Source organism: Pseudorca crassidens, chromosome 8, assembly GCF_039906515.1.
Source record: "Pseudorca crassidens isolate mPseCra1 chromosome 8, mPseCra1.hap1, whole genome shotgun sequence".
Taxonomy (NCBI): domain Eukaryota; kingdom Metazoa; phylum Chordata; class Mammalia; order Artiodactyla; family Delphinidae; genus Pseudorca; species Pseudorca crassidens.
Genome location: NC_090303.1, coordinates 94012161 through 94036575, shown reverse-complemented (window position 1 = coordinate 94036575; position 24415 = coordinate 94012161). Strand labels below are relative to the sequence as shown.

The following is a 24415-nucleotide window of genomic DNA, read 5'->3' as shown; positions in this document are numbered from 1 at the left end:
TGCTCAGATGTGAAGATTCACATACAATGATTATTACTCTTCCCTTCCCTTTACCCTTCACCTTTGTTCTTCCTCTCTTTTTCTTCTTTTTTGGTTGAATATATGTAAATGAGATCTATTGAATATATCAAGTTTCAGTGAAAGTTACCTTCTTGTGTTGAAAGTTTTGTCTTTTTAAATTATACTTGGTAACTTGATTATGGCTACTTGAATTTATAAGGCTTACTGCTGATCAGATTTTTAAAAATCATTAACACAGGTAATTTCTGTTCATAACGTGTTTAATAGAACTAGTTATATAACCTTTTGCATGATCAGAAAGGAAAATTGGATACCTCTAGCATATGGATATTTCTTTCATGTGTTTACTTTTCAGTGTTACTCAATTTGAGTCTTTTATCTGGGCTTTCTGGCCAATCTCAGAATTCATTATGCAGCTTGGATTAGATGGGCATGTTTGTAGCCAGATACATTTCTTCCTAGTTCTCGTGCCATCTACAGGGAACCTGTTCTTCTGGTGTTCTTCAGCCAATGGACACTGAAACCAAATTCTTCTTTTAAATATATTATTTGGCAAAAACAGTGTTGGTCAGAACGGAAACTTAACTCAATCCAGCTTAATCAAAAAAAGGGAAATTTATGATAAGTATACTAACTAGTTGAGCTGCAGGAATCAGTCAAGGCAGGACCTTAGGTTGTCAGACACCACTGGTATTCTATTTTCCACCTTTCTTTGCTTGTTTCTAAATATTTGCTCCTTTTTTTTCTTTGGAGATAGGTTTTCCCCTGTGGTGGGGAGCATGGCTGTAAGTAGCCCTAGATTCATTTGCTTCCACTTACGTGACTATAGTCAAATGTATATAGCTAAGAACATATAGTCACACATATATAGTCAGGAAAGCTAAATTTCAGGAAAATTCCTGGGAAAATATTTAATTTTTTATGACTGGAATCATTTGCCCAATTGCCCAGTCTGGTGGGTTGAAGTACACGATTGGTCCATCTTGTATAACATGTCCTTCCTGTGTCCAGGTGGCAGTGTCTATTATCAGAAGTAAGGTGTTACAGAATTATTATGGATCTCAAGGAACACCCTATTTTATATTTATAATTTCTTCTTTATAGATAGCCGTTTTACTTCCTAATTTTTCCTCTTTTATCATTGGGAGGAGAGAAGAAAACAACATTAAATTTCAAATCCTTCAGTTTCCTGGATAAATATTGGAATTTAAAATTACATCCCAGATTTCTTATGATTGTATTGTTTTTTTCTAATATGAATCAGCTTAAGTATGTGCTAATCATTGTGTTTGGGGCTTACTGTTTTTGTTCACATTAAAGACTTTAGGGGAAAAAAGCCTAGTTCCCTATTTGACTGTATTGTGGAGTGGTGTGGGTAATGGAAGAAAAGAACATTCTAGCAGAAGGGGCAGCGTATTCAAAGACCATTAAAATGTGGATAGTGTTTGATAGATGTAATGCGTTTCTTCATTTCTTCCATGGCATCTAGTAATCATTCTTTCTAAGCCAAAGTCTCAGACTGTTTTTCTACAGTTTTCTTGTATCTATGGATTTCTAGATAAATTAGCCTTCCCTGGTAGTCATTTGTGTGCCTTACACATATCCAGCTTTCCTATTCCTATCACACAGAAGGCCATGTGACTAGTTCTGTTCATTGTGCTATGAACAGATATGACCTGTGTCACCTCATGTCCTATGTCTAATTGCCAGTGTCAGGCCCTCCAGAGTTTTTTTTTCTATCCAGCCTGGTGATTGGCATTTTTAAAAATAGTGACTGCTGCTCTATCAACCTGCATCCTGTCTGACTACAGTAAACAGGGCTTCCCTGCCTACCTGAAATGGACATATAGCATGAATGAAAACTAAACCTTTTTTGTTTTAAGGCAAAGAGACTGTGGAGTGTAATGTAGCCTTCCTGGCTGGCACACCTTCCCTGGAAAATGGCCCATTGATGGAACTTCTGTCATAAGCCTTTAAACATTTGATGATAACATTAGTGACTAATAATTGTATTTTCAATTATATCTTAAGCAATCTGCTCAGTGCTTTATAAAATATCTCACTAAATTCTAGCAATTTTCCTGTGAGGATAGAACTATGATTAGGTAGGAACCTGCCCTATCTCTTCTTTTCTCTATCTACTATCACTTCCCTGGTAATCTAATTCATTTTCATGATTTTAAATATCATCTTTCATTTTTCACTGAATTTAAGATACTGTTGATTGTAAGATGCATTGTTGTTTTATGTACCACCAAAAACTAGTCTATTTTAGTGCTTATTTTCACTTAACATTTTTATTTCATACTTAACTGTTGCAGCCTGTTGACTGAAGTATAGTTGATTTACAATTTTGTGTTAGTTTTACGTGTACAGCAAAGTGGTATTCCTTTCCAGATTCTTTTCCGTTATAGGTTATTACAAGATACTGAATATAGTTCCCAGCGCTATACAGTAGGTCATTGTTGTTTATCTATTTTATATATAGTAGTGTGTATCTGTTAATCCCAAATTCCTAATTTATCCCTCCCCTCCAGTAACTCTAAATTTGTTTTCTATGTATGTGAGTCTGTTTCTGTTTTGTGAATAAGTTCATTTGTATCATTTTTTAAGATTCCACATATAAGTGATATCATATGGTATTTGTCTTTCTCTGTCTGACTTCATTTAGTATGATAATCTCTAGGGCCATTTGTATTGCTGCACATGGCATTATTTCATTCTTCTTTATGGCTGAGTAATATTCCATGGTGTGTGTATGTGTGTGTGTGTGTGTGTGTGTGTGTGTGTGTGTATACACAGACATACACACACACACACACATATACCACATCTTCTTTATCCATTCATCTGTCAATGGACACTTAGATTGCTTCCATGTCTTGGCTATTGTAAACAGTGCTGCGATGAACATTGGGGTGCATGTATCTTTTCGAATTAGAATTTTCATCTTTTCTGGATATATACCCAGTAGTGGGATTGCTGTATCATATGGTAACTCTATTTTTAGTTTTTTTTTTTTTTTTGCGGTACATGGGCCTCCCACCGCCATGGCCTCTCCCGCCGCGCAGCACAGGCTCCGGACGCACAGGCCCAGTGGCCATGGCCCACGGGCCCAGCCGCTCCGCGGCACGTGGGATCATCCCGGACCGGGGCACGAACCCACGCCCCCCGCATCGGCAGGTGGACTCCCAACCACTGCGCCACCAGGGAAGCCCTATTTTTAGTTTTTTTTAAAGAAAGCTCCATACTGTTCTCCATAGTGACTGCACCAATTTACACTCCCACCAACAGTGCAGGAGGGTTCCCTTTTCTCCAAACCCTCTCCAACATTTAGTATTTGTAGACTTTTTTTTAATATTTATTGATTTATTTATTTGGCTGCATTGGGTCTTAGTTATGGCATGTGGGATCTTTGTTCTGGCATGCGGGATCTTTCATTATGGTGCATGGGCTCTTCGTTACGGTGGGTGGGCTTCTCTCTAGTTGTGGTGCGTGGGCTCAGTAGTTGTGGCGTGCGGGCTCTCTAGTTACAGTGCACGGGCTCTAGAGTGCATGGGCTTAGTTGCCCTGCGGCATGTGAGATCTTAGTTCCCCAACTGGGGATCGAACCCGCATCCCCTGCATTGGAAGGCAGATTCTTAACCACTGGACCACCAGGGAAGTCCCTTGTAGACTTTTTGATGATGGCCATTCTAACTGGTGTGAGGTGATACCTCACTGTAGCTTTGATTTGCATTTCTCTACCAACTAGCAATGTTGAGCATCTTTTCATATGCCTGTTGGCCATCTGTATGTGTTCTTTGGAGAAATGTCTGTTTAGGTCTTCTGCCCATTTTTTGGTTGGGTTTTTTTTTTTTTTTAATATTGAGCTGTATGAACTGTTTGTATATTTTGGAAATTAAGCCCTTGTCAGTCACATCATTTGCAGATATTTTATCCCAGACATAGCCTTTTTAGGCTTATTTGCTTTATCAATATCAAATTTATGTTTGGCATCTCTATTTATATGTCTTTCTGCATCTATAATAACTTTTGTTTCAGTATGGAGTCATGTTATAATCTCAGTGGCAGTTAATCTCAACATATGCAATACCAACAATGCATATAACTTAGTTGACTGACAACAGTGTGAATAGCCTTGACCAAATTGTACATCCTCAGGCACTGGTAACTATATCATGCCCACCATGTGGGCAACAGCAATTTTAAGATGTCATCAATCGTAAGATTGCATTCTGTTGTTATAATGTGCATGTGTGTGTGTTGGGGGGTGGTCTCTTAGAATGAGTGAAAAACATGTTATTTCTCAACTTCCAAATTTATATCTCCAGCCCAGACATCTTATTTAATTCTAGATGTGAATACCCAGCTCCTATTTAATGTCTTTACTCTGGTTGTTTAATAGGCATGTCAGGATGTTTAAAATAAAATTTCTAATTCCACATGTTGTGCCTTTATCTCCTATCCCCAGTGTTCCTTCTGCAGTCTTTTTGATTTGGGGCTCTTATATTCTTTGACTTAGGTTAAAAACTGCAGAGTCAAAGATGATTGCTTTCCATCATACCCCACATTCAATTCATCAGCAAATCCTGTTGACTCCACCTTTATACTATATCCAGAATCTGACGCATTTTACCACCTCTGCCAGTATAAATTTGGTAAAAAGCACCATCATCTTTCCTTTGGCAGTCATCTCCCATCTGGTTTCTTGGCATCGACTCTTGCTCCCACTATGGTCCATTTTCAATGTAGCAGCCATTTAAAAAATCTAAGTGATCATGTTACTTTCTTTCTAAAAAACCAATCTCTACAGATATATAGTTCACATACTATATTAATCACCCATTTAATGTGTAATTCAGTGGCTTTTCATATGTTTACAGACTTGTGCAAAAACCCTCACCAAAATCAACTTTAGGATATTTTCATCACTCCAAAGAAGAAACCCACACCTCTTAGCTCTCATCCCTCAATCCCTTTATTCTCCCCAGTCTTAGGCAACCAGTAGTCTAGTTTCTGCCTCTTGTGGATTTCCCTAGTCTGGACATTTTATGTAAATGGAAATACACAATTTGTGGTCCTTTGTAACTGGCTTCTTTCATTTAGTATTTAAGGTTTGTTCATGTTGTAGCGTATATATTTATTGCCAAATATATACATTGAATGGATATACACCACATTTTATTTATTATCAGTTGATGAATGTTTGAGTTGTTTCCCCTTTTTGGTTGTTATGCATAACTCTGCTATGAACATTCATGTACAAGTTTTTGTATGTGTTGTTGTATGTCACTGTTCCTCTAACACAATGTATTATCTATTGTGTCTCAAGCCACCCCAAAGCTTAGTACTTAAAACAATCACTATGAGTCTATGAGCAGTCTTACTTTGGCCAGACTATGCTTTTAAGACCAGCTGGTGGTTCTAGGTAGCCTGGCTGGTCTAGGATGGCCTTGAAGGGCACTTGGTTCTATCAGGCTAGTCCACGCATGTTCTCATAGCAAGGCGGGGGCGTAAGAGCAAGCAAGTTCAGTTGTGCAGGAGGGCAAGAAGAAGTGTATATTTTCATTGTAAGCCTCTGCTTGGATCATGTTTGCTAATAACCTGTTGCCCAAAGTGAGTCACTTGGAGAAGCCAAGGGTCAGAGTGGAAAGGGGACTACAAAGTTATGACTCAGAAGGTATGTCTACAGGGAAACCATTAATTGGGGTCTTGAATGCAGTCAGCCTGTCTATCACACATACCAGTTTTAATCCTACCTTAATACCTTTGCCTTTGTTTCCCCTCTGGTCTCCTTTTTATATAGCTGCATGGTGAGCTTGCTCCCTCACTTTTTCAGGTCTCTGTTCATATATCATCTTATCATTGAGACCTTCAAGTCTGACCACTCTCCAAAATTAATAGCCACCTACCTCTCTCCTGTTTCCTGGCTCTGTTTTTCTTTGTAACTTTTTATCACCATCTGATATATTATGTATTCTCTTCGTTTAGTGCTTGTCTTCCCTCAAATAGAATGTATGCTCTGTGAGGTCAGGGACTTTGTTTAATTGCACTGTATTCATTGCCTAGAACCCTGCCATATAGTAGGCAATTATTAAATATTTGTTGAATGAAGGAATGCATCTACATTGAACCACTTTTACTTAAATTCTAATTTTCTCAAAAGTTCTCACCTGCCTTATGTTGGAGAACGTGTAAACGGTCAGCTGTTCTTGGTTAGAATATCTAATGATGGAATATTTCTTCTGCTTCTTATAAACACATAGACTGTGCAGTATATGAGTAGTTTTGCCACTTATTAGCTGTCTGTCCTGGGCCAGTTTTTTTTTTTTCATCTCTATTTTCTCATCTGTAAATTAAGGATAACAATAGTTTCAATCTCACTGAGGCGTTGGGAGGAGTTGAACAACTAAATATATATAAAGTGTGTAAACAGTTACTGCCTAATATTCCTGTCACCCACTTGTTATGTACATGGCACAGGGAAAATGGAACTGGAAGCTGGAGAGATCTTACATTGATGGAGAATTTGTGAGGTCTTTGAAAACTGGCAGTATATTTTTTTGGAAGTGGAAAGCACAGCAGAAAAAATAGCCAGGTGATATTTTTCCAGTGTGTGTATGGTTACATTGTATTCTTTTTTTTTTTTTTTTTTTTGCGGTATGCGGGCCTCTCACTGTTGTGGCCTCTCCCGTTGCGGAGCACAGGCTCCGGACACGCAGGCTCAGCGGCCATGGCTCACGGGCCCAGCCGCTCCGCGGCATGTGGGATCTTCCCGGACTGGGGCATGAACCCGTGTCCCCTGCATCGGCAGGCGGACTCTCAACCACTGCGCCACCAGGGAAGCCCCTACATTGTATTCTTAAAACATTCACATACCACTAAGTGCTCTTCACAAAATATTATGTGTTGTTCCAGGGTTTACAAAAAAAAAAAAAAAATGCCTAAAACTAGTGAGCATTCGTTTTAACTCTTGTCTCACTTGGGAGTCTTCTAGGTACCATTCTAGATATATCGGAAACAGGGTAGTTCATTACTTACACTGGATGCCTTGGGGCATGAGAACTTAATTCTCTCATGGAACCCCAGCTGAAAAAGAAAGAAAATATCTTGACTAAGGTGGCTCCTACTTCTCTGACCTCAGTTGAACCCTCTTGAATGTGATTTAATCAGTCTGCTCTGAGCTTACCCAGAATATAGAGTTTTTATATTTTCGTGCAGCCAGCACCTATAAAACACCTGCTTCTTGCCAGTATACTTAAGTGCTAGGAATAAAACAGTGATCAATGTGTTACAGATCTCAGCTTTACTGAACTTACAGCCCTAATAGGCCATCATGGCCCCAGTTATTTACTTGTGACAGTGTTTTTCCACAAATCTTTGTGACAGTGATTTTAGAATTGTAGGATGTGGTGCTCAGAAGTGTTTCCTATGGTTTTGGAAAACAGAGAGTGACTTGGGATAGGAGGTTACAATGGAAGAAAATTATGACCTGGGGGTTGTACCAAAATTAATAGCAGGAAACATGATAAGTTGTTAAGATGTGTAAAAATATTGTAACTGAAAGTCCTGAATCTGTGCTGCATCTGTTTCACATGATATAAATCTGCATTTTCATCCAATTTTATTCCTACTCCAAATGCAGTTCTGTTTAATTCAGTTATATGTATGTGACAAAAATTTGATCTGTTATACTGAAGACCCTTTTGAATAGTAGTGGTGAGTAGTTGAATTTTTTAAAGTTACGTAAATTTAGTGGACAATTTTATGGACAGTTTAAAATGGTTCATTTATGGTGCTGTGTTCTTTTGTGTTTTGTCAGGATCCTTGAAATGTTAGGATTTACTTGCTCTTAACCAACCAAAAGAAATATTTTGATCCTCTTATTCCATTTCAGATAATTTTAGATTAATTTCCAAGTTTAACTCAAAGTCAGGATATATTCTGTTATTGATTTCTTGAGTACCACTTTCCTATTTTTATTTATTACTGGCTACTGGCCAAAGTAATTGTGGAACTACGATCAACAAACTCTTAAATCCTCAGCCTCTTTCTTAACCTGAAAGGTTCCAGACACCTGTCTGGCCCTTGATTATAGCCGTTCTTCAGCCTTCTCAAGTAAAACTGTTTCTTCACAACTCACAGACTTCAGGACTAAGATATTAGTAAGGAATGACTATAAGAATTAATAATATCCTTGGGGAGGGGGTGGGAGGAATTGGGAGATTGGGATTGACACATATACACTATCGATACTATGTATAAACTAGATAAGTAATGAGAACTTATTGTATAGCACAGGGGACTCTGCATAATGCACTGTGGTGACCTAAATGGGAAGGAAATCCAAAAAAGGGGATGTATGTATATGTATAGCTGATTCATTTTGCTGTACAGTAGAAACTAACACAACAATGTAAAGCAACTATAGCCCAATAAAAATTAATTTAAAAAAAAGAATAATATCCTTGACTCTCTAGTCCGCCTCCCCTTTTATGGGCGGAATAAATATTGATACCAGCTGCCCAGCGTCTCTCTGCCTGCACTCAGGCAGTTGAATGTACTGCTCTAAGTTTGTGCCATGAACCTCAACAGGGCTTCAACAGTGTCTGGCAGTGCTGCTCCTTCTTCACTTTCCCTGTTAAGACTGCATTCTCACTCATTGCAAACCTCTCACAGCCCCCATTCTCATCTGTGGACTTCACCTCAAACTTTATTGAGAAATTGGATGCAGCTGTCATCATCTTCGCATCACCATATCTGCAGACCTATCTGCATTGGTCTTCATGTTCTCAGTCTTCCTTTCTCTTGTTATCAGAGACCTTCCATGACAGTCTAATCTAATTCCTCTTCTTGTGACTCAGGTTCCATCTCTTCTTACTGTCTCTAGGGCTTCCTTCCTGCAGTTAGCTTCTCTTTTCCACATCATGAATTTCTCTCTATTGGATTTTCCCTTCAGCCTACAAACATACTCTGTTATCTGCCAGCCCTGATACATGTGCAAATATATGTAAATATGATGATCAAAGATGTACAGTTATATAGATTTCATCCTTCCTAGTGTCTTCTATCCACTATTTCTTGTTCCTATCCTTATCCAATAAATTATCTTCATTGAATAGTTTTTCTCCTACCTCAGTGTCTGTTTCTTCTCAACCATTTTTGTGGACTCTATTCTTTACCAATCCTCTAAATATTGATGGGCTCTAAAGTTGAGTCTTCTTTGCCTACACTCCCTTGGAAATTTGCTTATTAAAATACTGTGACACCCAAATGTATCTCCTGCCTCATATCTCTTCCTGAGTGCTAAAATGCATAGCTAGCTGCCTCCTTGATCATTTAATTATCCTCTCTTGTGGGTGATATAATACTTGATTTCTTCTCCTCGAGATTCCTCACTTGAGTAAATGGCATCACCGTCCACCCTGTTACTTAGTCAAAATCTTGGGGTGAGCCTTGATTCTTATTTCTCTCTCTCACCCTTCTCCCATGTCTAATTTATTAGTGAGTTTCATTTTCCTACCTCTAAAATATATACCAGATTCACCAGTTTTTCTCCATCTCCACTGCTTCCACTTCAGTCCAAGCAATCGTCTCTTGCTTAGCCTACAACCGTAGTCTCACTGGTCTTCTCTGCATCCATTCTTGCCCTTCCTATAATCTCTTCCCCACTAAAGTGATATTTGAGGCACTATATATATACTGCTTTGGATTTACATTGTCTAGAATTAAAGTCTGACTTCATTGTTTACCAGCTTTGTGGCTTTGAGCAAAATACTTAACAGCTCTGTGCCACAATATTCTCATCTATAAAATGGGATGATAATTGTCAATAATAATAAAATATCAATCAGGTTATGTCACACACACACACACTTCCACTTTTGAAACTTTGAATTCTCATATCTTAGAATAAAATCAAAGCTACTTACCATGGCTTTCAGGATGCTTCATAACCTGGCCCTTTGCCTAATTGTTCTGACCGCTTTTTGTTATCATTCTTGCTATCTTTAACTCTCTACTTTAAAACATGACTTTTTATGGAATATCTTTTTTTTTGGTTGGGGAGCAACTTAGGTTTTTGTTTTGTGTTTGTTTTGTTGTATGTAAAGATAGTGCCAAATTTTTAAAAATCAGTTGATGTTTTTTCACCTGGTGAATCATTTATCTTTATAAATAGACCTACTGTGTTTTCTAGTTTTGTGGGAGACTGGTAAATTCCTAGAAGTAGAACTGTGAAGTCAAAAGATAGGAGTGTTTTCAGAACTATAAGTCCTGTTGAGGTAAATTTTTGAGACCTTACGTGACCAAAAAGTTTCATTACCCTCATGCTTGATTGGTAGTTTCCTGGAGGGTAGAATTCTAGGTTCAAATCATTTTTATTCAGGGCAATGAAAACATTACTCCATTGTCTTTTCTGTTCAAAGCTTTATTGAGATATAATTCACATATCATAGAATGCACCCATTTAAAGAGTACGCTTCAGTAGTTTTTAATATATTCCCAGAGTTGTGCAATCGTTATCACAATCCATTGTAGAACATTTTCATCACCCCAAAGAGAATCCCCCAGATAGAATTCACTCCCCATTCCCACTAACCCCTCAGCTTTAGGCAATAAGTTAATCCATTTTCTGTTTCCATTCTCTTTTCATGTTGCTGATGAAAAGTCTGATATCAATTCTAGTTATTCAGTAGGAAACATTTAGGGTTTTCTTCTCAACTTTGAGTTTCTGAAGTTTATTCATGGAAACTAGGATTTATTCAGACATGAGTCTTTTTTACTCATCTATCTTAGCCCTCACTGAGCGTTTTCAGTCAGAATACTGATGTTTCTCCTTAGGTCAGAATATTTTAAAATTTTTATTTCTTCTATTTTCATCATTTAGAGTTTTTATCAAATGAATTTTGAACTTCCCGGTTATGTTCTTAATATCCCAACTATTTACTTGTGTTATGCACCTCTGTTTTGTCCTTTGTTTTGCTTTGCTTTACTTTCTGGGAAGTTTCTTTAACTTTATATTGCAAATCACTGCCATGGTCTTTACCAATGCTCATTCTGTTATTTACCCCTTCTAAATTTTTTTCCCAATAATAATATTTCCATTTTCTCCTTACCCAGTCATTCTGTTTGTTCATCGTGATCTTCCTCTTTCTTCCTGTTGGATTTTCAGTGTCTTCTTTTTTTTTAATTGAGGTATAATTGACATATAACATTATATTAGTTTCAGGTATACAACATAATGATTTGATATTTGTGTATATTGAGAAATGATCACCACAATAAGTTAGTTAACATCCATTTTCACACAAAGAAATTTTTTACCCCTTAGGATGAGAACTTTTAAGATCTACTCTCTTAGCCACTTCCAAATATACAGTACAGTATTATTAACTATAGTCACCATGCTGTACATGTCTTGTGAATCTTGACTGTCTATTCATACTTATGAATAAAAGACTGAGTTAATTATAGTAGAGAACTTTGTAGTTATACAGATCTAGACTTCTTTTCTAAATGGGAAGTCTGATCGTGGGTTTTCCATAAGTCTTTTGTGTTCATTGGTTGGTCTCTTTTAGGGCACAGGGATTGGAGTAGGCAGGTTTAGGGCTGCCCCAATTACAAAAGTAAAGACAAGTTTAGTGTGGAAGGAGCTAACCAACTCACCAGGTCAATTTATTTATTTCCTTCCTTTTTTCCTTCCTTCCTTCCTTCCTTCCCTTTTCAAGCATATATAAAATTGTAGAGAATAATATGACCATCCATGTATCCATTACCCAACTGTGTTGAATCATGTCTTTTTTCATATTTCCTTCAGATTTTTTAAATATATAAGAAAATTATAGAAACAATAATCAAAGAGATCATATAATCAAAGATTACCTTTGAATCTATTCCTTGCCCTCTCTCTTTTCAGAGGTAACCATTATCCTCAATTTAGTGTTTATCATACCCATGCATGTCTCTATATTTTTGCTGTGGGTATATATCCATAAACAATGTCAGTTCCATGTTTAAAGCTGTACATACCCTGGAATTTGCTTTTTTCACTCATTATTGTGTTTTTTGAGATGTGTTCATGTTGATATATTTAGCTTTAGTTCTTCATTTTGACTTCTATCTAGTATTCCATTTCACAAATATATTGGAGTTTGCCCTTTTTTCTCTTAGGGAATATTTGACTTGGTTCCAATATTTTGCTATTATAAACATTATTGCAATGAATATGTCTTGTGCCTATGTTAATATGTAATAGCTAGATGATAGCTTAATGCCTATCTTCAACTTTACTAGATATTGCCAGTTTATTCTCAGACATTTACATCATACCCACCTGTAGAATAGAAGAGCATCTATTGCTGTACATGGTTGGTGCTGAATTTTTTGCCAGTCCCATGGGTGTGAAATGGTTTCTCATTTTAATTTTCATTTCTTTGATTACTAATGAGGTCATTTATTTTATCATGTGTTTTTTGGATATTCTGAATTCTCTTTAGTGAACTCTTATTCATAAACCCTTTGCTCTGTTTTCTTTTGGATTATTTGACCTTTTCTAAAGAGATAACCAGTTACCCCAGCATTATTTATTATACAGTTTTGTTCCCCACTAAATTATAATGCCAACACAAACCATATGCCATGTATATAAATACCTGTGCCTACTCAGCCATAAAAAAGAATGAAATAATGCCATTTGCAGCAACATGGGTGGACCTAAAGATTATCATACTAAGTGAAGTGAGTCAGACAAAGACAAATATCATATGATATCACTTATATGTGGAACTTAAAAAAAATGATACAAATGAACTTATTTACAAAACAGAAATAGACTCACAGACATAGAAAACAAACTTAGAGTTACCGGAGGGGAGGGATAAATTAGGAATTTGAGATTAAGAGATAAATACTGCTATATATAAAATAGATAAACAACAAGGACTTAATGTATAGCACAGGGAACTATATTCAATATCTTGTAATCACCTATAATGGAAAAGAATCTGAAAAAGAATGTGTGTGTGTGTATAAAACTGAATCACTTTGCTATATACCTGAAACAATGTAAATCAACGATACTGCAATTAAAAAAAAATCCATGTTAAAAAAAAAATCCCTGTGCTTCTGAGTCCTTTATTCAGTCCATTTACTCTGTATTTCTATTCCTACCATACTATTGCTTTATAAATCTTGCAGTCTGGTAACACCTTTCTTACTTTCCTTATTATTAAAAGGCTATCATTTTACAGTGCTTCCATAAGAATTTTAGAGTTTGTCAAATTCCATGGGGAAAAAATCTCTCGGGAATTTATTGTACTGCACTGAATTAATTTGGGGAAAATTGAGATTGTTATGGCATTGAGTCCTCACACACACACACACACACACAATTCACGTATTTGTCAAATGAAGAGGGGGCACACATACACATATCATATAGTGTAAATGTGAAATAAAGTTTAGTGGAGAAAAGTAAGTACCAGAATACACACAATCCCCTGAGCTCTTTTATTTCCACATATTTGTGTTTTTAGGGTAGATATAACTAGAATTAATTTACCATGGAAAGAGCTCCTAGGTAATAATTGGAGCTTTGATGTTGATGAAATAGCCTTATTAGAAAGGGAAAGGATCCTGAGCTCTGTAATTGTCCTCAGCCTCTTCTTGCATTGAGTAAACTCAGGCTGTTGAGTCAGCTTCTTGATAGGCTATAATAAGAAGGGAGGCAATTAGCCTCCAGAGTCATCTGAGTTTGTCTCTTATTAATATTCTTTTATGCACTTGTATATTATTTTGTTGTTTATGCCACAAAGATCTTGCAGTCTTTTGTTAGATTTATTCCTGAATTCTTTACAGTTTCTGTTGCTGTTGTGAACGGCATCTTTTTTTAATTGGCTCTGGCTGATGCATTGGAACACTATGTAATATTTGTATCCTTGATCTTACATCCGCCAGTCCCAGTCTTGCTGAACTCTTACATTAGTCTTTATAGTTAATAGTTATTAGCCCTAACCGTTTATAGAGTCTCTTGGGTTTTTCTATAGATAACGTGTTTTCTACAAATAAATTTTTATCTCTACCAGTCCAATTCTGAAGTCTCTTTGTATCGTATCTCCATGCCATTAACTGTAACGTCTTGTATATCACAGCAGTGATAACAGGCACCCTTATCTTTTTTTTTTTTTTTTTTGCGGTACTCGGGCCTCTCACTGCTGTGGCCTCTCCCGCTGCGGAGCACAGGCTCCGGACGCGCAGGCTCAGCGGCCATGGCTCACGGGCCCAGCCGCTCCGCGGCATGTGGGATCCTCCCAGACCGGGGCACAAACCCGCGTCCCTTGCATTGGCAGCCGGACTCCCAACCACTGCGCCACCAAGGAAGCCCTGGCACCCTTATCTTATTCCTCATCTTTCACTGTGGTATTTTGCTGCAGGTTTCATATACTTTATTAAAAGATCCCTATTTCTAACATTCTAAGATTTTTTAAATGTTGACTTTTTCAAAAATATATTCGCATTTTGTTACTCATTTATAATTTAGTTGCATCATGGTAAACGAATATGGTTTGTATGATAGCAATTTTTGAATTTATGAAACTTGCTTTGTGGCTGATATATAGAAGTAGAAGGAAGAGTAACAAAACTCGATCAATTTCATACAAGTCAGAAAAGCAAGAAGCAGCAGCATAAGCAGAAATCACATAATAAGATGATAGAAATGTATCAGCTACAAAAATATAAATGAACTAAATTCTCTGGTTAAAACACAGATGTGTTTAAAACAAAACAAGCTAACAAAAAAAGAAGTCTATCTATAATTCATTTATAGGAGACACACAATGGTTGAAAGTCAAAGGGTGAGAAAGGACAATACCAGACAAGTAGTGGTTAAATGCTGGTGTAGGTAGGTTAATATCAGACTTTAAGATAAAAAGCATCGTTGGGAGAAAGAGGACCATTACTTAACATTAAAGGTAAAAGAAATTAAAAGTTTGGGTAAGGGCTTCCCAGGTGGCGCAGTGGTTGAGAGTCCGCCTGCTGATGCAGGGGACACGGGTTCGTGCCCTGGTCCGGGAGGATCCCACATGCTGCGGAGCGGCTGGGCCCGTGAGCCATGGCCGCTGAGCCTGCGCGTCCGGAGCCTGTGCTCCGCAACGGGAGAGGCCACAACAGTGAGAGGCCCGCGTACCGAAGGGGAAAAAAAAAAAGTTTGGGTAAGAGCTCAAACCTACAGAAAAGTTGAAATAATAGTACCATGAATACTTACATAAATACTATTTACACTACCTAGATTCAACAGTACGTTAACATTTTGCTCAATTTATAGCTCCTAAGGAGAAAAAAGAAATTATTTTACCTGGTCACAATATCATTATGTCTAGGAAGATTGACAGTTTCGTAATCTTATATCTAGTACATGTTCAAATTTGCACAGTTACCCCAAGAATATCGTTTATAGCTGTTCTCCATCCCTGAACTAAGATCTTCTCTTTGTGCATGCATTAAATCAGTTGCTGGCTTTTAGTAGTAGTTGTCTTTTAGTCTGAAGTGACCACCCACCATTTTGTTTCCCATGACATAATTTATTAAAGAGACCAGGACAGTTGTCATGGAATGACATGTTTGGGTTTGTCTGATTTCATAGCTTTGATTTTCAAAGGAAGGTAAATATCTTACAGAATGTCGCATATTCCATATTTGTCTGATTATTTCATTGTGGTTCTTTTAGCATATTTTTCTTTATTCCTTATATTTCATCTAAACTAGAAGCTAAGTATAAAGGTTTAGATTCTATTTAAATGTTTTGCACGTATACTTCATGGGTGATAAATAACGTATTGTTTATGTTGCATCACATTAAGAGGCACTTGTCAAGTTGTCACTGTTAATGATTCTAAGCCACATCTCTCCTTGTAAAGGTGTATGTTTCCCTTTGTCTTTAATCTGGGGGGAAATACTTTGGCACTATGCTAGTATCCTGTTCATCAATTTTTCACCTAATGGTTTTAGCATCCTGTCCTTTTCTGAATCAATTATTTTATATTAGCTGTCATTGTTTTGTAAAGAGGAGCTTCTTGGGACTTTCCTGGTGGTGCAGTGGTTAAGAATCCGCCTGCCAGTGCAGGGGTCACAAGTTTGAGCTCTGGTCTGGGAAGATCCTGCATGCCACAGAGCAACTAAGCCCGTGCACCACAACTACTGAGGCTGCGCTCTAGAGCCCGTGAGCCACAACTACTGAGCCCGCATGCCACAACCACTGAAGCCCGCACATCTAGAGCCCATGCTCTGCAACAAGAGAAGCCACTGCAATGAGAAGCCTGCGCACCACAACAAAGAATAGCCCCCACTCGCTGCAACTAGAGAAAAGCCCGCTCACAGCAACAAAGACCCAACACAGCCAAAAATCAGTTAATTAATTAAAAAAAAACATACGTGCTATTTACTTATTAAAAAAAAAAGAAGAGCCTCTTATATCAAATGAGAATAACTATGATTTTTCCCCTAAAAGGCAGGATAAATACATAATTCTTTTCCATTAATATTTAATTTTCTAAAGATGTCACAGTTACCTAAAGTCTCCCATCAAACACTATTTTTATGGGCTAGTGAATTTTTATTTTTTTAAATGTATGCAATCTATTATAGCTAATTGTAGTCTTTACTCTTTTTGCTGAAAACCTCCCAAATTTGACCAGTAGGAGTCCCTTTAGGCTAGCTCCTAGCCTAAACTTCAAGGCCAGCAGTGTAGCATCTTCAAACCTCTCTGGTAGGTCTCCTATTGCCTGATGCTCTGTAGTAAAATCTCCCTCCAGTTCCATTTTATAAGGACGTGATTACACTTAGGGCCCACCCAGATAATCCAGGATAATCTCTCTAACTCAAGATACTTAATTACATTTGCACAGTTCTTTTTGTCATATAAGGTACCATTTATAGGTTCTGGGTTTCAGGATGGATACGTCTTGGGGGATGTTAATTAGCCTGCCATACTGTTCTTTTATATTATTCTGGGTTCAGTTTCCTTTTTCTAGGTTGTTAGCTATTTTCTTTTAGCACCTTGAAGTAATTCATTATCCTCTGGCTTCTTTTACTGTTCTTAGGAGTATGACATCAGTCTAATTTATCTTTCTTTTCTTTCTGGTTGACCTTAAGAACTTTTGTGCATTTTCACTTCAACCTGGATGGTTGTGGATTTAGGTTTATCTGTCAGGCCAGGACTCATTTTGCTACTCTTGAGTATTTTTGATTTCCAACTGTTTTGGAAAATTACAGCCATCTTCTTTTCAAATATCTCTCCCATTTTCTGTTTACCTCTGCATTTACTAATTCTGTTCTTTATGTCTTTCATGTTTTCCTTTCATTTTTTTCTGCCTTTTGGCTAATTTTCTCTGAATCATCTTCTAGTTCTTTAATTCTCTTTTCAAGTCTAATCTATTTACTTATACTGAGATTTTGTTTAATGACTATATGATTCAAAATTCAGTCTTTGTAGTTTCTTCATGCTTCCTTTTTATATGTATGTGTTGTCTTTAAGCTTTGAGATCTTCCAGAGTTATTTCAGTAGGAACTTCCTCTTATATTTTGGTCCACAGTTTATTAGCTTTGATTTTTTTGGTCAAGCTTGATTATATCTGTATTATTTTAGAGGAATTACTCAGAATTTTTTCTGGTGAATGACAGGTGTGCTAGTTTTCTTGCTTTCAGTACCATGATTCTTTTAACAATTTTCTTGGAATTTTAGGAAAAAGTCTTTTCTTTATTATTATTTATTATCTTTGGTAATAATCATTTGTTTTTTGGCATCTATTAGACTAGTCCTGTAATTTTCTCCTTTGACCTAAAGTATAATGTTACTGGATTTCTAATGAATGACTATCCCCACATTAAAAAATACATATATAGTTTTGAATTATGTTTAAGAGTTTGTCTTTCCTCACAGGTTTGATTATTTTGTGGCTTTATTTTTTTGTCTTATCTTTGTCAAGTTTTGACATATAAAATGAATTTGGAAGATTTTCTTTTTTACATATATTATCACCTATTAATAATTGATAGTATATTTCCTTAAAGGTTTGATAGAAACCAATAATTTGGATCTGATACCTTCTTATTGGGAGGAGGGGAGTCAGTGGCTATAGTTTTTTCTGCCTTTGCTACCCTTCAATTCCTCCCATAGCAGTTTGTCTGCATTATATTTTAACTTGGCTTTTAAAAAAAAATTCAGTCCTTTTTTGGAGAGTGAATTTTGCCATTTTTAAAGTTGCTAGAAATGATAAGTTGTTTACTAGTATTGCCTGGTTTTAATTGCTGTGTTCTACTGAAGAGATCAAAAAAGGATAGGAAATCTTCTAGTACCTTTCTTGAAGTTTTTTGTTCTTAATTCTTTCATTTCCTTTTTAGGATTGTTGTAACAGTTTTTCTTGTTTTTCCAAGAAGGCATTTTAGGGCCAAAGCTCTATGTCTACTGTTAACTTTACAGTATCTTATTCTACTTTTTAATATATCGTCAAAGTATAAATATCATCAAAGCTTTTTTTCTTACTCTTTGGGGAAAATCTGAAAGAAGTTCCTCTCCCAGACTCATCTTTTCTAATTACAGCTAGGGTTCATAGTGCTTTTTCTTCATTCTTCGGATATAAAGTTGCTTTTGTTTGGAAGTTAAGAAACCTGCCTTTCAGGCATTTGTGGTCAGGCCCTGCATTTTCTACCTCCAGCAAGAAAATTTAATTCTAATCAGTTCTAATCAGCTCAGTCTCCTCATTTCCCCCATGCTCTTTGCCCTCTCTAATTTTTTTTCTTTTCCCTTTCTCCCATTCTTTGGGGGAATGGTTCTTTACCCTAACTGCACATGAGTTTTATCTGTGGAGCTTTAAAAAAAAAAAAAAAAAAAAAGGAATGTACTTAATTTCCTGGACTGGAAAGAATTGCTGAACTAGGATTAATATTTCTCTCTTATGCTATTCTGAAGACAGCTTAAATCTTAGCTCCAGCACTAATTGAATACATGTTATGACAAAGACACACCAAGATAAGTGATGGGGGAATAAAAGATGAATAAAACATGTTTCTGATCTCAAAGTAGCTAATAGACATGAAAAACATAAGCAATTTTAGGATATCAAATTTTGACTATAAAGCAGTTCTGCCTGGGTGGTCAATGAACTCATCATAGAGGGAGTTTGTCATTTTCTGAGATGAAGAGACTGTAACAAAAACAAGTTTTGAAGGGGCTCTGGGGGGACAGATCAAAAGTTGACTTTTGAACATGTTAAGTTTGAGATGCTTATTAGTTATCTTAGTAGAGATACTCAGTAAGCAGTTGGACAAAAAGTCTGGAGTTGAGAGGATAAAGTTGGGTTTAAAAATTTGGGTTTCATCAATTCATATTTGGCATATAAAGTCACAAGATTAGGTAAGATCACTTGGGGTGTAAGTATAGCTAGAGAAAAGAAGATGTCTAATACTTGTTGGGGATATGAGAAATCAGCGAAGGAGTCATAAAGGAAAATATTGTAATATCTGACTGTAGAAAAAATTAGAAACTTCTGTCATTCTCAAACTTTAATAAGGATCACTTTGTTAAAGTTTGGTAGGTCTGAAATGGGGCCTGAGATTCTGCTACTCTAACAAACTTCCAGAAGATTATGCTGCTGGTAGTCTATGGACCGTGCTTTGAGTAGCAAGACTTTCTGTGACTATAGAGACATAAAGTAAAAAGAAGGAAAGACTGTAACGTTTGTAGGAGAATAAGGATTAATACCCAGAATATCCAGAATAAAGGGTATCTATAAATGAACAAGAAAAAAATAGATGGGGAGAAAGGATACAGATAGGGAATTTTCCATAAAGAAATTAAAATGGTCAATAAACATGAAAAATGCTCAACTTTCTAGGAAATACAAATTGAAACAAGATCATCTTTCCCCTTAAGATCAGGAAATTTAAAAATTTGAAAATATCCAGTGTTGGTGAGATTGTGGGGAAAAGGGTGGACTGATACCCTAGTAGGAGGGTATCTTGGTACCTTTTTCCTTTTGGAAGACCATTTGGCATATTAACTTTTTAAATGTGCATATCCTTCAATCCAGGAATCCTTTGCCTTAGTATCTAAAAGGAAAACTTGTACCTTTGCCCAGAAAGGCATTTCAGAGCTATTCACTGAATTGTTTGAAGTTGAGAAAAATGAAATAATCTAAATGTCCTCTAGTAAGGAATTATTAAATAAACCAAGGGTCCTGAAACCCTTTGCTCACTTATTCTCCCTTGTACATTTTAAAATTGTCTCACATTTTTGGGACTTCTCTGGTGGCTCAGTGGTTAAGAATCCGCCTGCCAGTGCAGGGGACATGGGTTCAAGCCCTGGTCCGGGGAGATCCCACATACTGTGGAGCAACTAAGCCGGTGCACCACAACTACTGAGCCTGTGCTCTAGAGCTCACAAGCCACAACTCCTGAGTCCACATGCCACAACTACTGAAGCTCACGCACCAGAGCCCGTGTGCTGCAACAAGAGAAGCCACCGCAATGAGAAGTCCGTGCACCGCAATGAAGAGTAGGCCCCGCTCACCACAAGTAGAGAAAGCCCACGCGCAGCAACAAAGACCCAATGCAGCCAATAAATAAATAAATAAATAAATAAAATTTTTTTAGAAAATTGTCTCATGTGTTTTCATTATAACTGTAATAGTTTAAAAGACCATGATTTCTAGTATATGTTAAATAGATTTTGGTTACACCTTAAAATTGCAGATTCAAATCATTCAGTTTATAGAGAGTATCTATCATATACCGTATGCAGAGCAGATTCTCACACCACTCAGATAAATTGAACTCATTTTTCGTAAGGAAAAAAAATCTGACTTCTTATTTATCTTAAAATAAACATGTAATATGTGCCTGTATTATGACTTCTGAATTCTAGACTTTGAATTCTCAGCTGGCTGAGACTTCTGAATTCTCAGCTGGCTGGCTGGTTAAATGGATGAGGCTTGGAGCCTTCCCAAGAATGTGTTTCATTAATAAAATAAGGTCTTGCTCTTAATTTCCCCCCTTTTCCTTCTTTCGTTTGTTAGGTGCTTTGAAGTTTATACAGCTCAGAACAGTGCACCTTAGTAGGATTTGAGATGGATAAGAACTTTGCCTTTCTTTTACAAAGTGGAGAATTACAAAGTGGTAATTTTAAAAGGAGAGGAAGAAAGGAGAACTAGTTCTAAAGCAGATCAACTAGGAAGAGTACAGATAGACATTGAGGATCTGGAAATTGATTCTCCTAAAATCATCCATGTCGACCTAACCTTAGGTTACCGTTGAAGTTTGAAGACCGTTGAAATAAGCAGTGCCATAACAATATTTTGAAATGAATGTTAGATCTATCTGTACTTAATTCAGCCATTTAAAAGGATGCTTATACAACCCTTGAAATGGAGTAAAATACATGTGTATTGACATGGAAAGAATTCTGAGGCATGTTGTTTGGTGAAAAAAGCAAGTGTTAAAAATATTTTAATATGTAATATTTATATTATATATAGTTGTATATTTTATATATGTATATATTTATGTTTTTTACTTGAGTGAAAAGGAGACATGGAAGAATGTATATTAGACTGTAAACAGCACTTACCTTTTTGGCAGGGGGCCCAGCAATGTGGGGAAAGTGAAAAGAGATTTTCATTGCTTGTTCCTGAATATTCATGTATTATTTAAATCTTTTATAGTTGAGAATATATTGTGTTACTAGTGTAGGAAAAAATTTAAAGAAGTTTAATAATAAAAGGGAAAAACCACTATACTAAGTGATCTCTAAGGTCTCTAAGCTTTAAATTTCAAGGAACACTGGCAGTTACTGCAGTATTTTAATAGAAATGTTAAAATATTTCTAATTCATATTCTAAATGATTTGTATTCAAATTCTTTCAAAATATTTTTTAGGTGTGGAATATCAAACAAATGATTAAATTGACACAGGAGCATATAGAGGCCCTACTGGACAAATTTGGTGGGGAGCATAATCCACCATCAATATATCTGGAGGTAAGCTTTTGAGTATCATATATGTAGTAATTTTGGAAAGAAGAAAATGAACTTATAAAAAAGCATTTGTACTGGTAATATTGGTTATTTTAGGGAGTGGGATTAGAAGTAGATATGGGAAGAGAGAATTAGCTTTGTCTTTATTGTACTTTTTAATCTTGTTTCACTTGTTACAATAAACATGTAGTATTTTCTAATTTGGAAAATATCAAAACTAAAGGAGAAGTTGTATATAAGCTTCAAAATATCACCCTGGTTTTAAAAAAAACAAAAACTTAGTGAAAAAAAGAGAGAGAGAAAACAGTCTTTTCTGGAGGTCAGCAAACTAGTTACCATATTAGAAAATGGGGAGAATTTTGTGAAATATCTTTTTCCCAGAACAAATCCCCACAAAATAGGTTTTTGCTTCCTTATGGATAAAGTCTACAGTATTTAAATAGCTCAAAATTGCTTAGCCTTACTGTTTGATAGTGCCTTCAGGCTTTTGTATCAAACCTTTAACATAACTGTAAATTTATTGATTAGTCATTGTTCTTAATCCTGTGAGGTAGTAGTTACTGTTATAATCACAGGTAGGCTTTCTTGGCATTAGTTTCCTATGTAAGTCACTCAGCTCCCACAGCTAGGAAGCTGTTATGGAATCTAGGCAGTCAGGCTCCACAGCCCACACTGCTTACCACTACACTATACTGGCTGTCTCTATAAAAGCTGGCTCCAACTGTAATCACTAGTCACACTGGGAGATAACCCTAAATTACAAATGATCAGGTTACCATTTGCCTTCAAATGCCAGAGATTTTTAGGCATGGATTGACAGACTCCTAAATGAAAATTCTAATTTAGTAATCTAATTACTTTTAAAGGGTAAGTAAATCTTCAGTATTTCAAGAGAAGGTAAGCTTGCATTTCTAAAATAAACTTGGAAGTTTGGAAATAACTGCTAATAAACTGTTCTCTTCTTCATATGGCTTATCACAGAGCACACTGCCAGTTAGTATCGGTGCTAGGACTAGAATTCATACTTCTGAATATAGTTAGTGTACTTTCTAATATCCCATGCTGTTTTTTTTTTTTTAACATCTTTATTGGGGTATAATTGCTTTGCAATGGTGTGTTAGTTTCTGCTTTATAACAAAGTGAATCAGTTATACATATACCTATGTTCCCGTATCTCTTCCCTCTTGCGTCTTCCTCCCTCCCACCCTCCCTATCCCATCCCTCCAGGGGGTCACAAAGCACTGAGCCGATATCCCTGTGCCATGCGGCTGCTTCCCACTAGCTATCTACCTTACGTTTGTTAGTGTGTATATGTCCGTGACTCTCTCTCGCCCTGTCACAGCTCACCCTTCCCCTCCCCATATCCTCAAGTCCGTTCTCCCGTAGGTCTGTGTCTTTATTCCTGTCTTACCCCTAGGTTCTTCATGACATTTTTTTTTTCTTCTTAAATTCCATATATATGTGTTAGCATACGGTATTTGTCTTTTTATTTCTGATTTACTTCACTCTGTATGACAGACTCTAGGTCTATCCACCTCCTTACAAATAGCTCAATTTCGTTTCTTTTTATGGCTGAGTAATATTCCATTGTATATATGTGTCACATCTTCTTTATCCATTCATCCGATGATGGGCACTTAGGTTGTTTCCATCTCCGGGCTATTATAAATAGACATGCTGTCTGTTTTACTTGTATGTGTGAGGAGAACAAGCAAAGGAGTCATAAGGAGGCAAATAGTCCTGGTGAAAATAGTAATTCTTTGTTAATCAGAGTTAGACAACTTAACCAGCAGTTTTTCTGCCAACCATTTTGTGTCGGGAAACTTTCCCCATCCTCATGTAATCCATTTGCATCGATCACCATGTCTCACTGTTGCAGGGATTTACTACCCCTCCACACACATACGCTTCAGGCTTTTTACTATTTGAATTACATCTGACGAGGACGGTATACAGCAGACTGTACCTCATAGGTTATATCATTAGCATGTAGATTCTTACTCTCAGGGACTAACACTACACAATTTCTCTGTAGAAGGCAGTATAATATAGTGGTTAAGATGAACCATGGAGTCACACAGACCCTGTGTTTAAATTCTGGCTCTGCCTTAATTTATGCAGACAGGTTACCTAACCTCCTTATACCTCACCTCATTGGTAAGATGGGACTGTATCACACATATGGTAATTTAAAGATTAAATTGAGTTTATAATTATGAAATAGCATAGTTCCTGACACATATTAAGTGCTCCATAAATCTTTGATTCATTTGTTCAACAGATAATTTTTGAGTGCCTGCTAATATTTGTACTTGTCTAAGCTCAGGGGATATAACAAAAAACAACCCCGCCCACCCCACCT

At 36.6% G+C, this 24415-nt stretch overlaps 1 protein-coding gene across 2 annotated transcripts in view; it reads left to right on the top strand.

Moving 5' to 3' along the window:
* BRAF (B-Raf proto-oncogene, serine/threonine kinase) overlaps positions 1-24415 on the top strand; it is a 160418-nt gene that overhangs the window by 36730 nt on the left and 99273 nt on the right. For both annotated transcript variants that reach the window (XM_067747202.1, XM_067747201.1), the window contains exon 2: positions 21955-22056. In XM_067747202.1, the coding sequence (XP_067603303.1) occupies positions 21955-22056 (102 nt within the window). The remainder of the gene's footprint in view (positions 1-21954; positions 22057-24415) is intronic.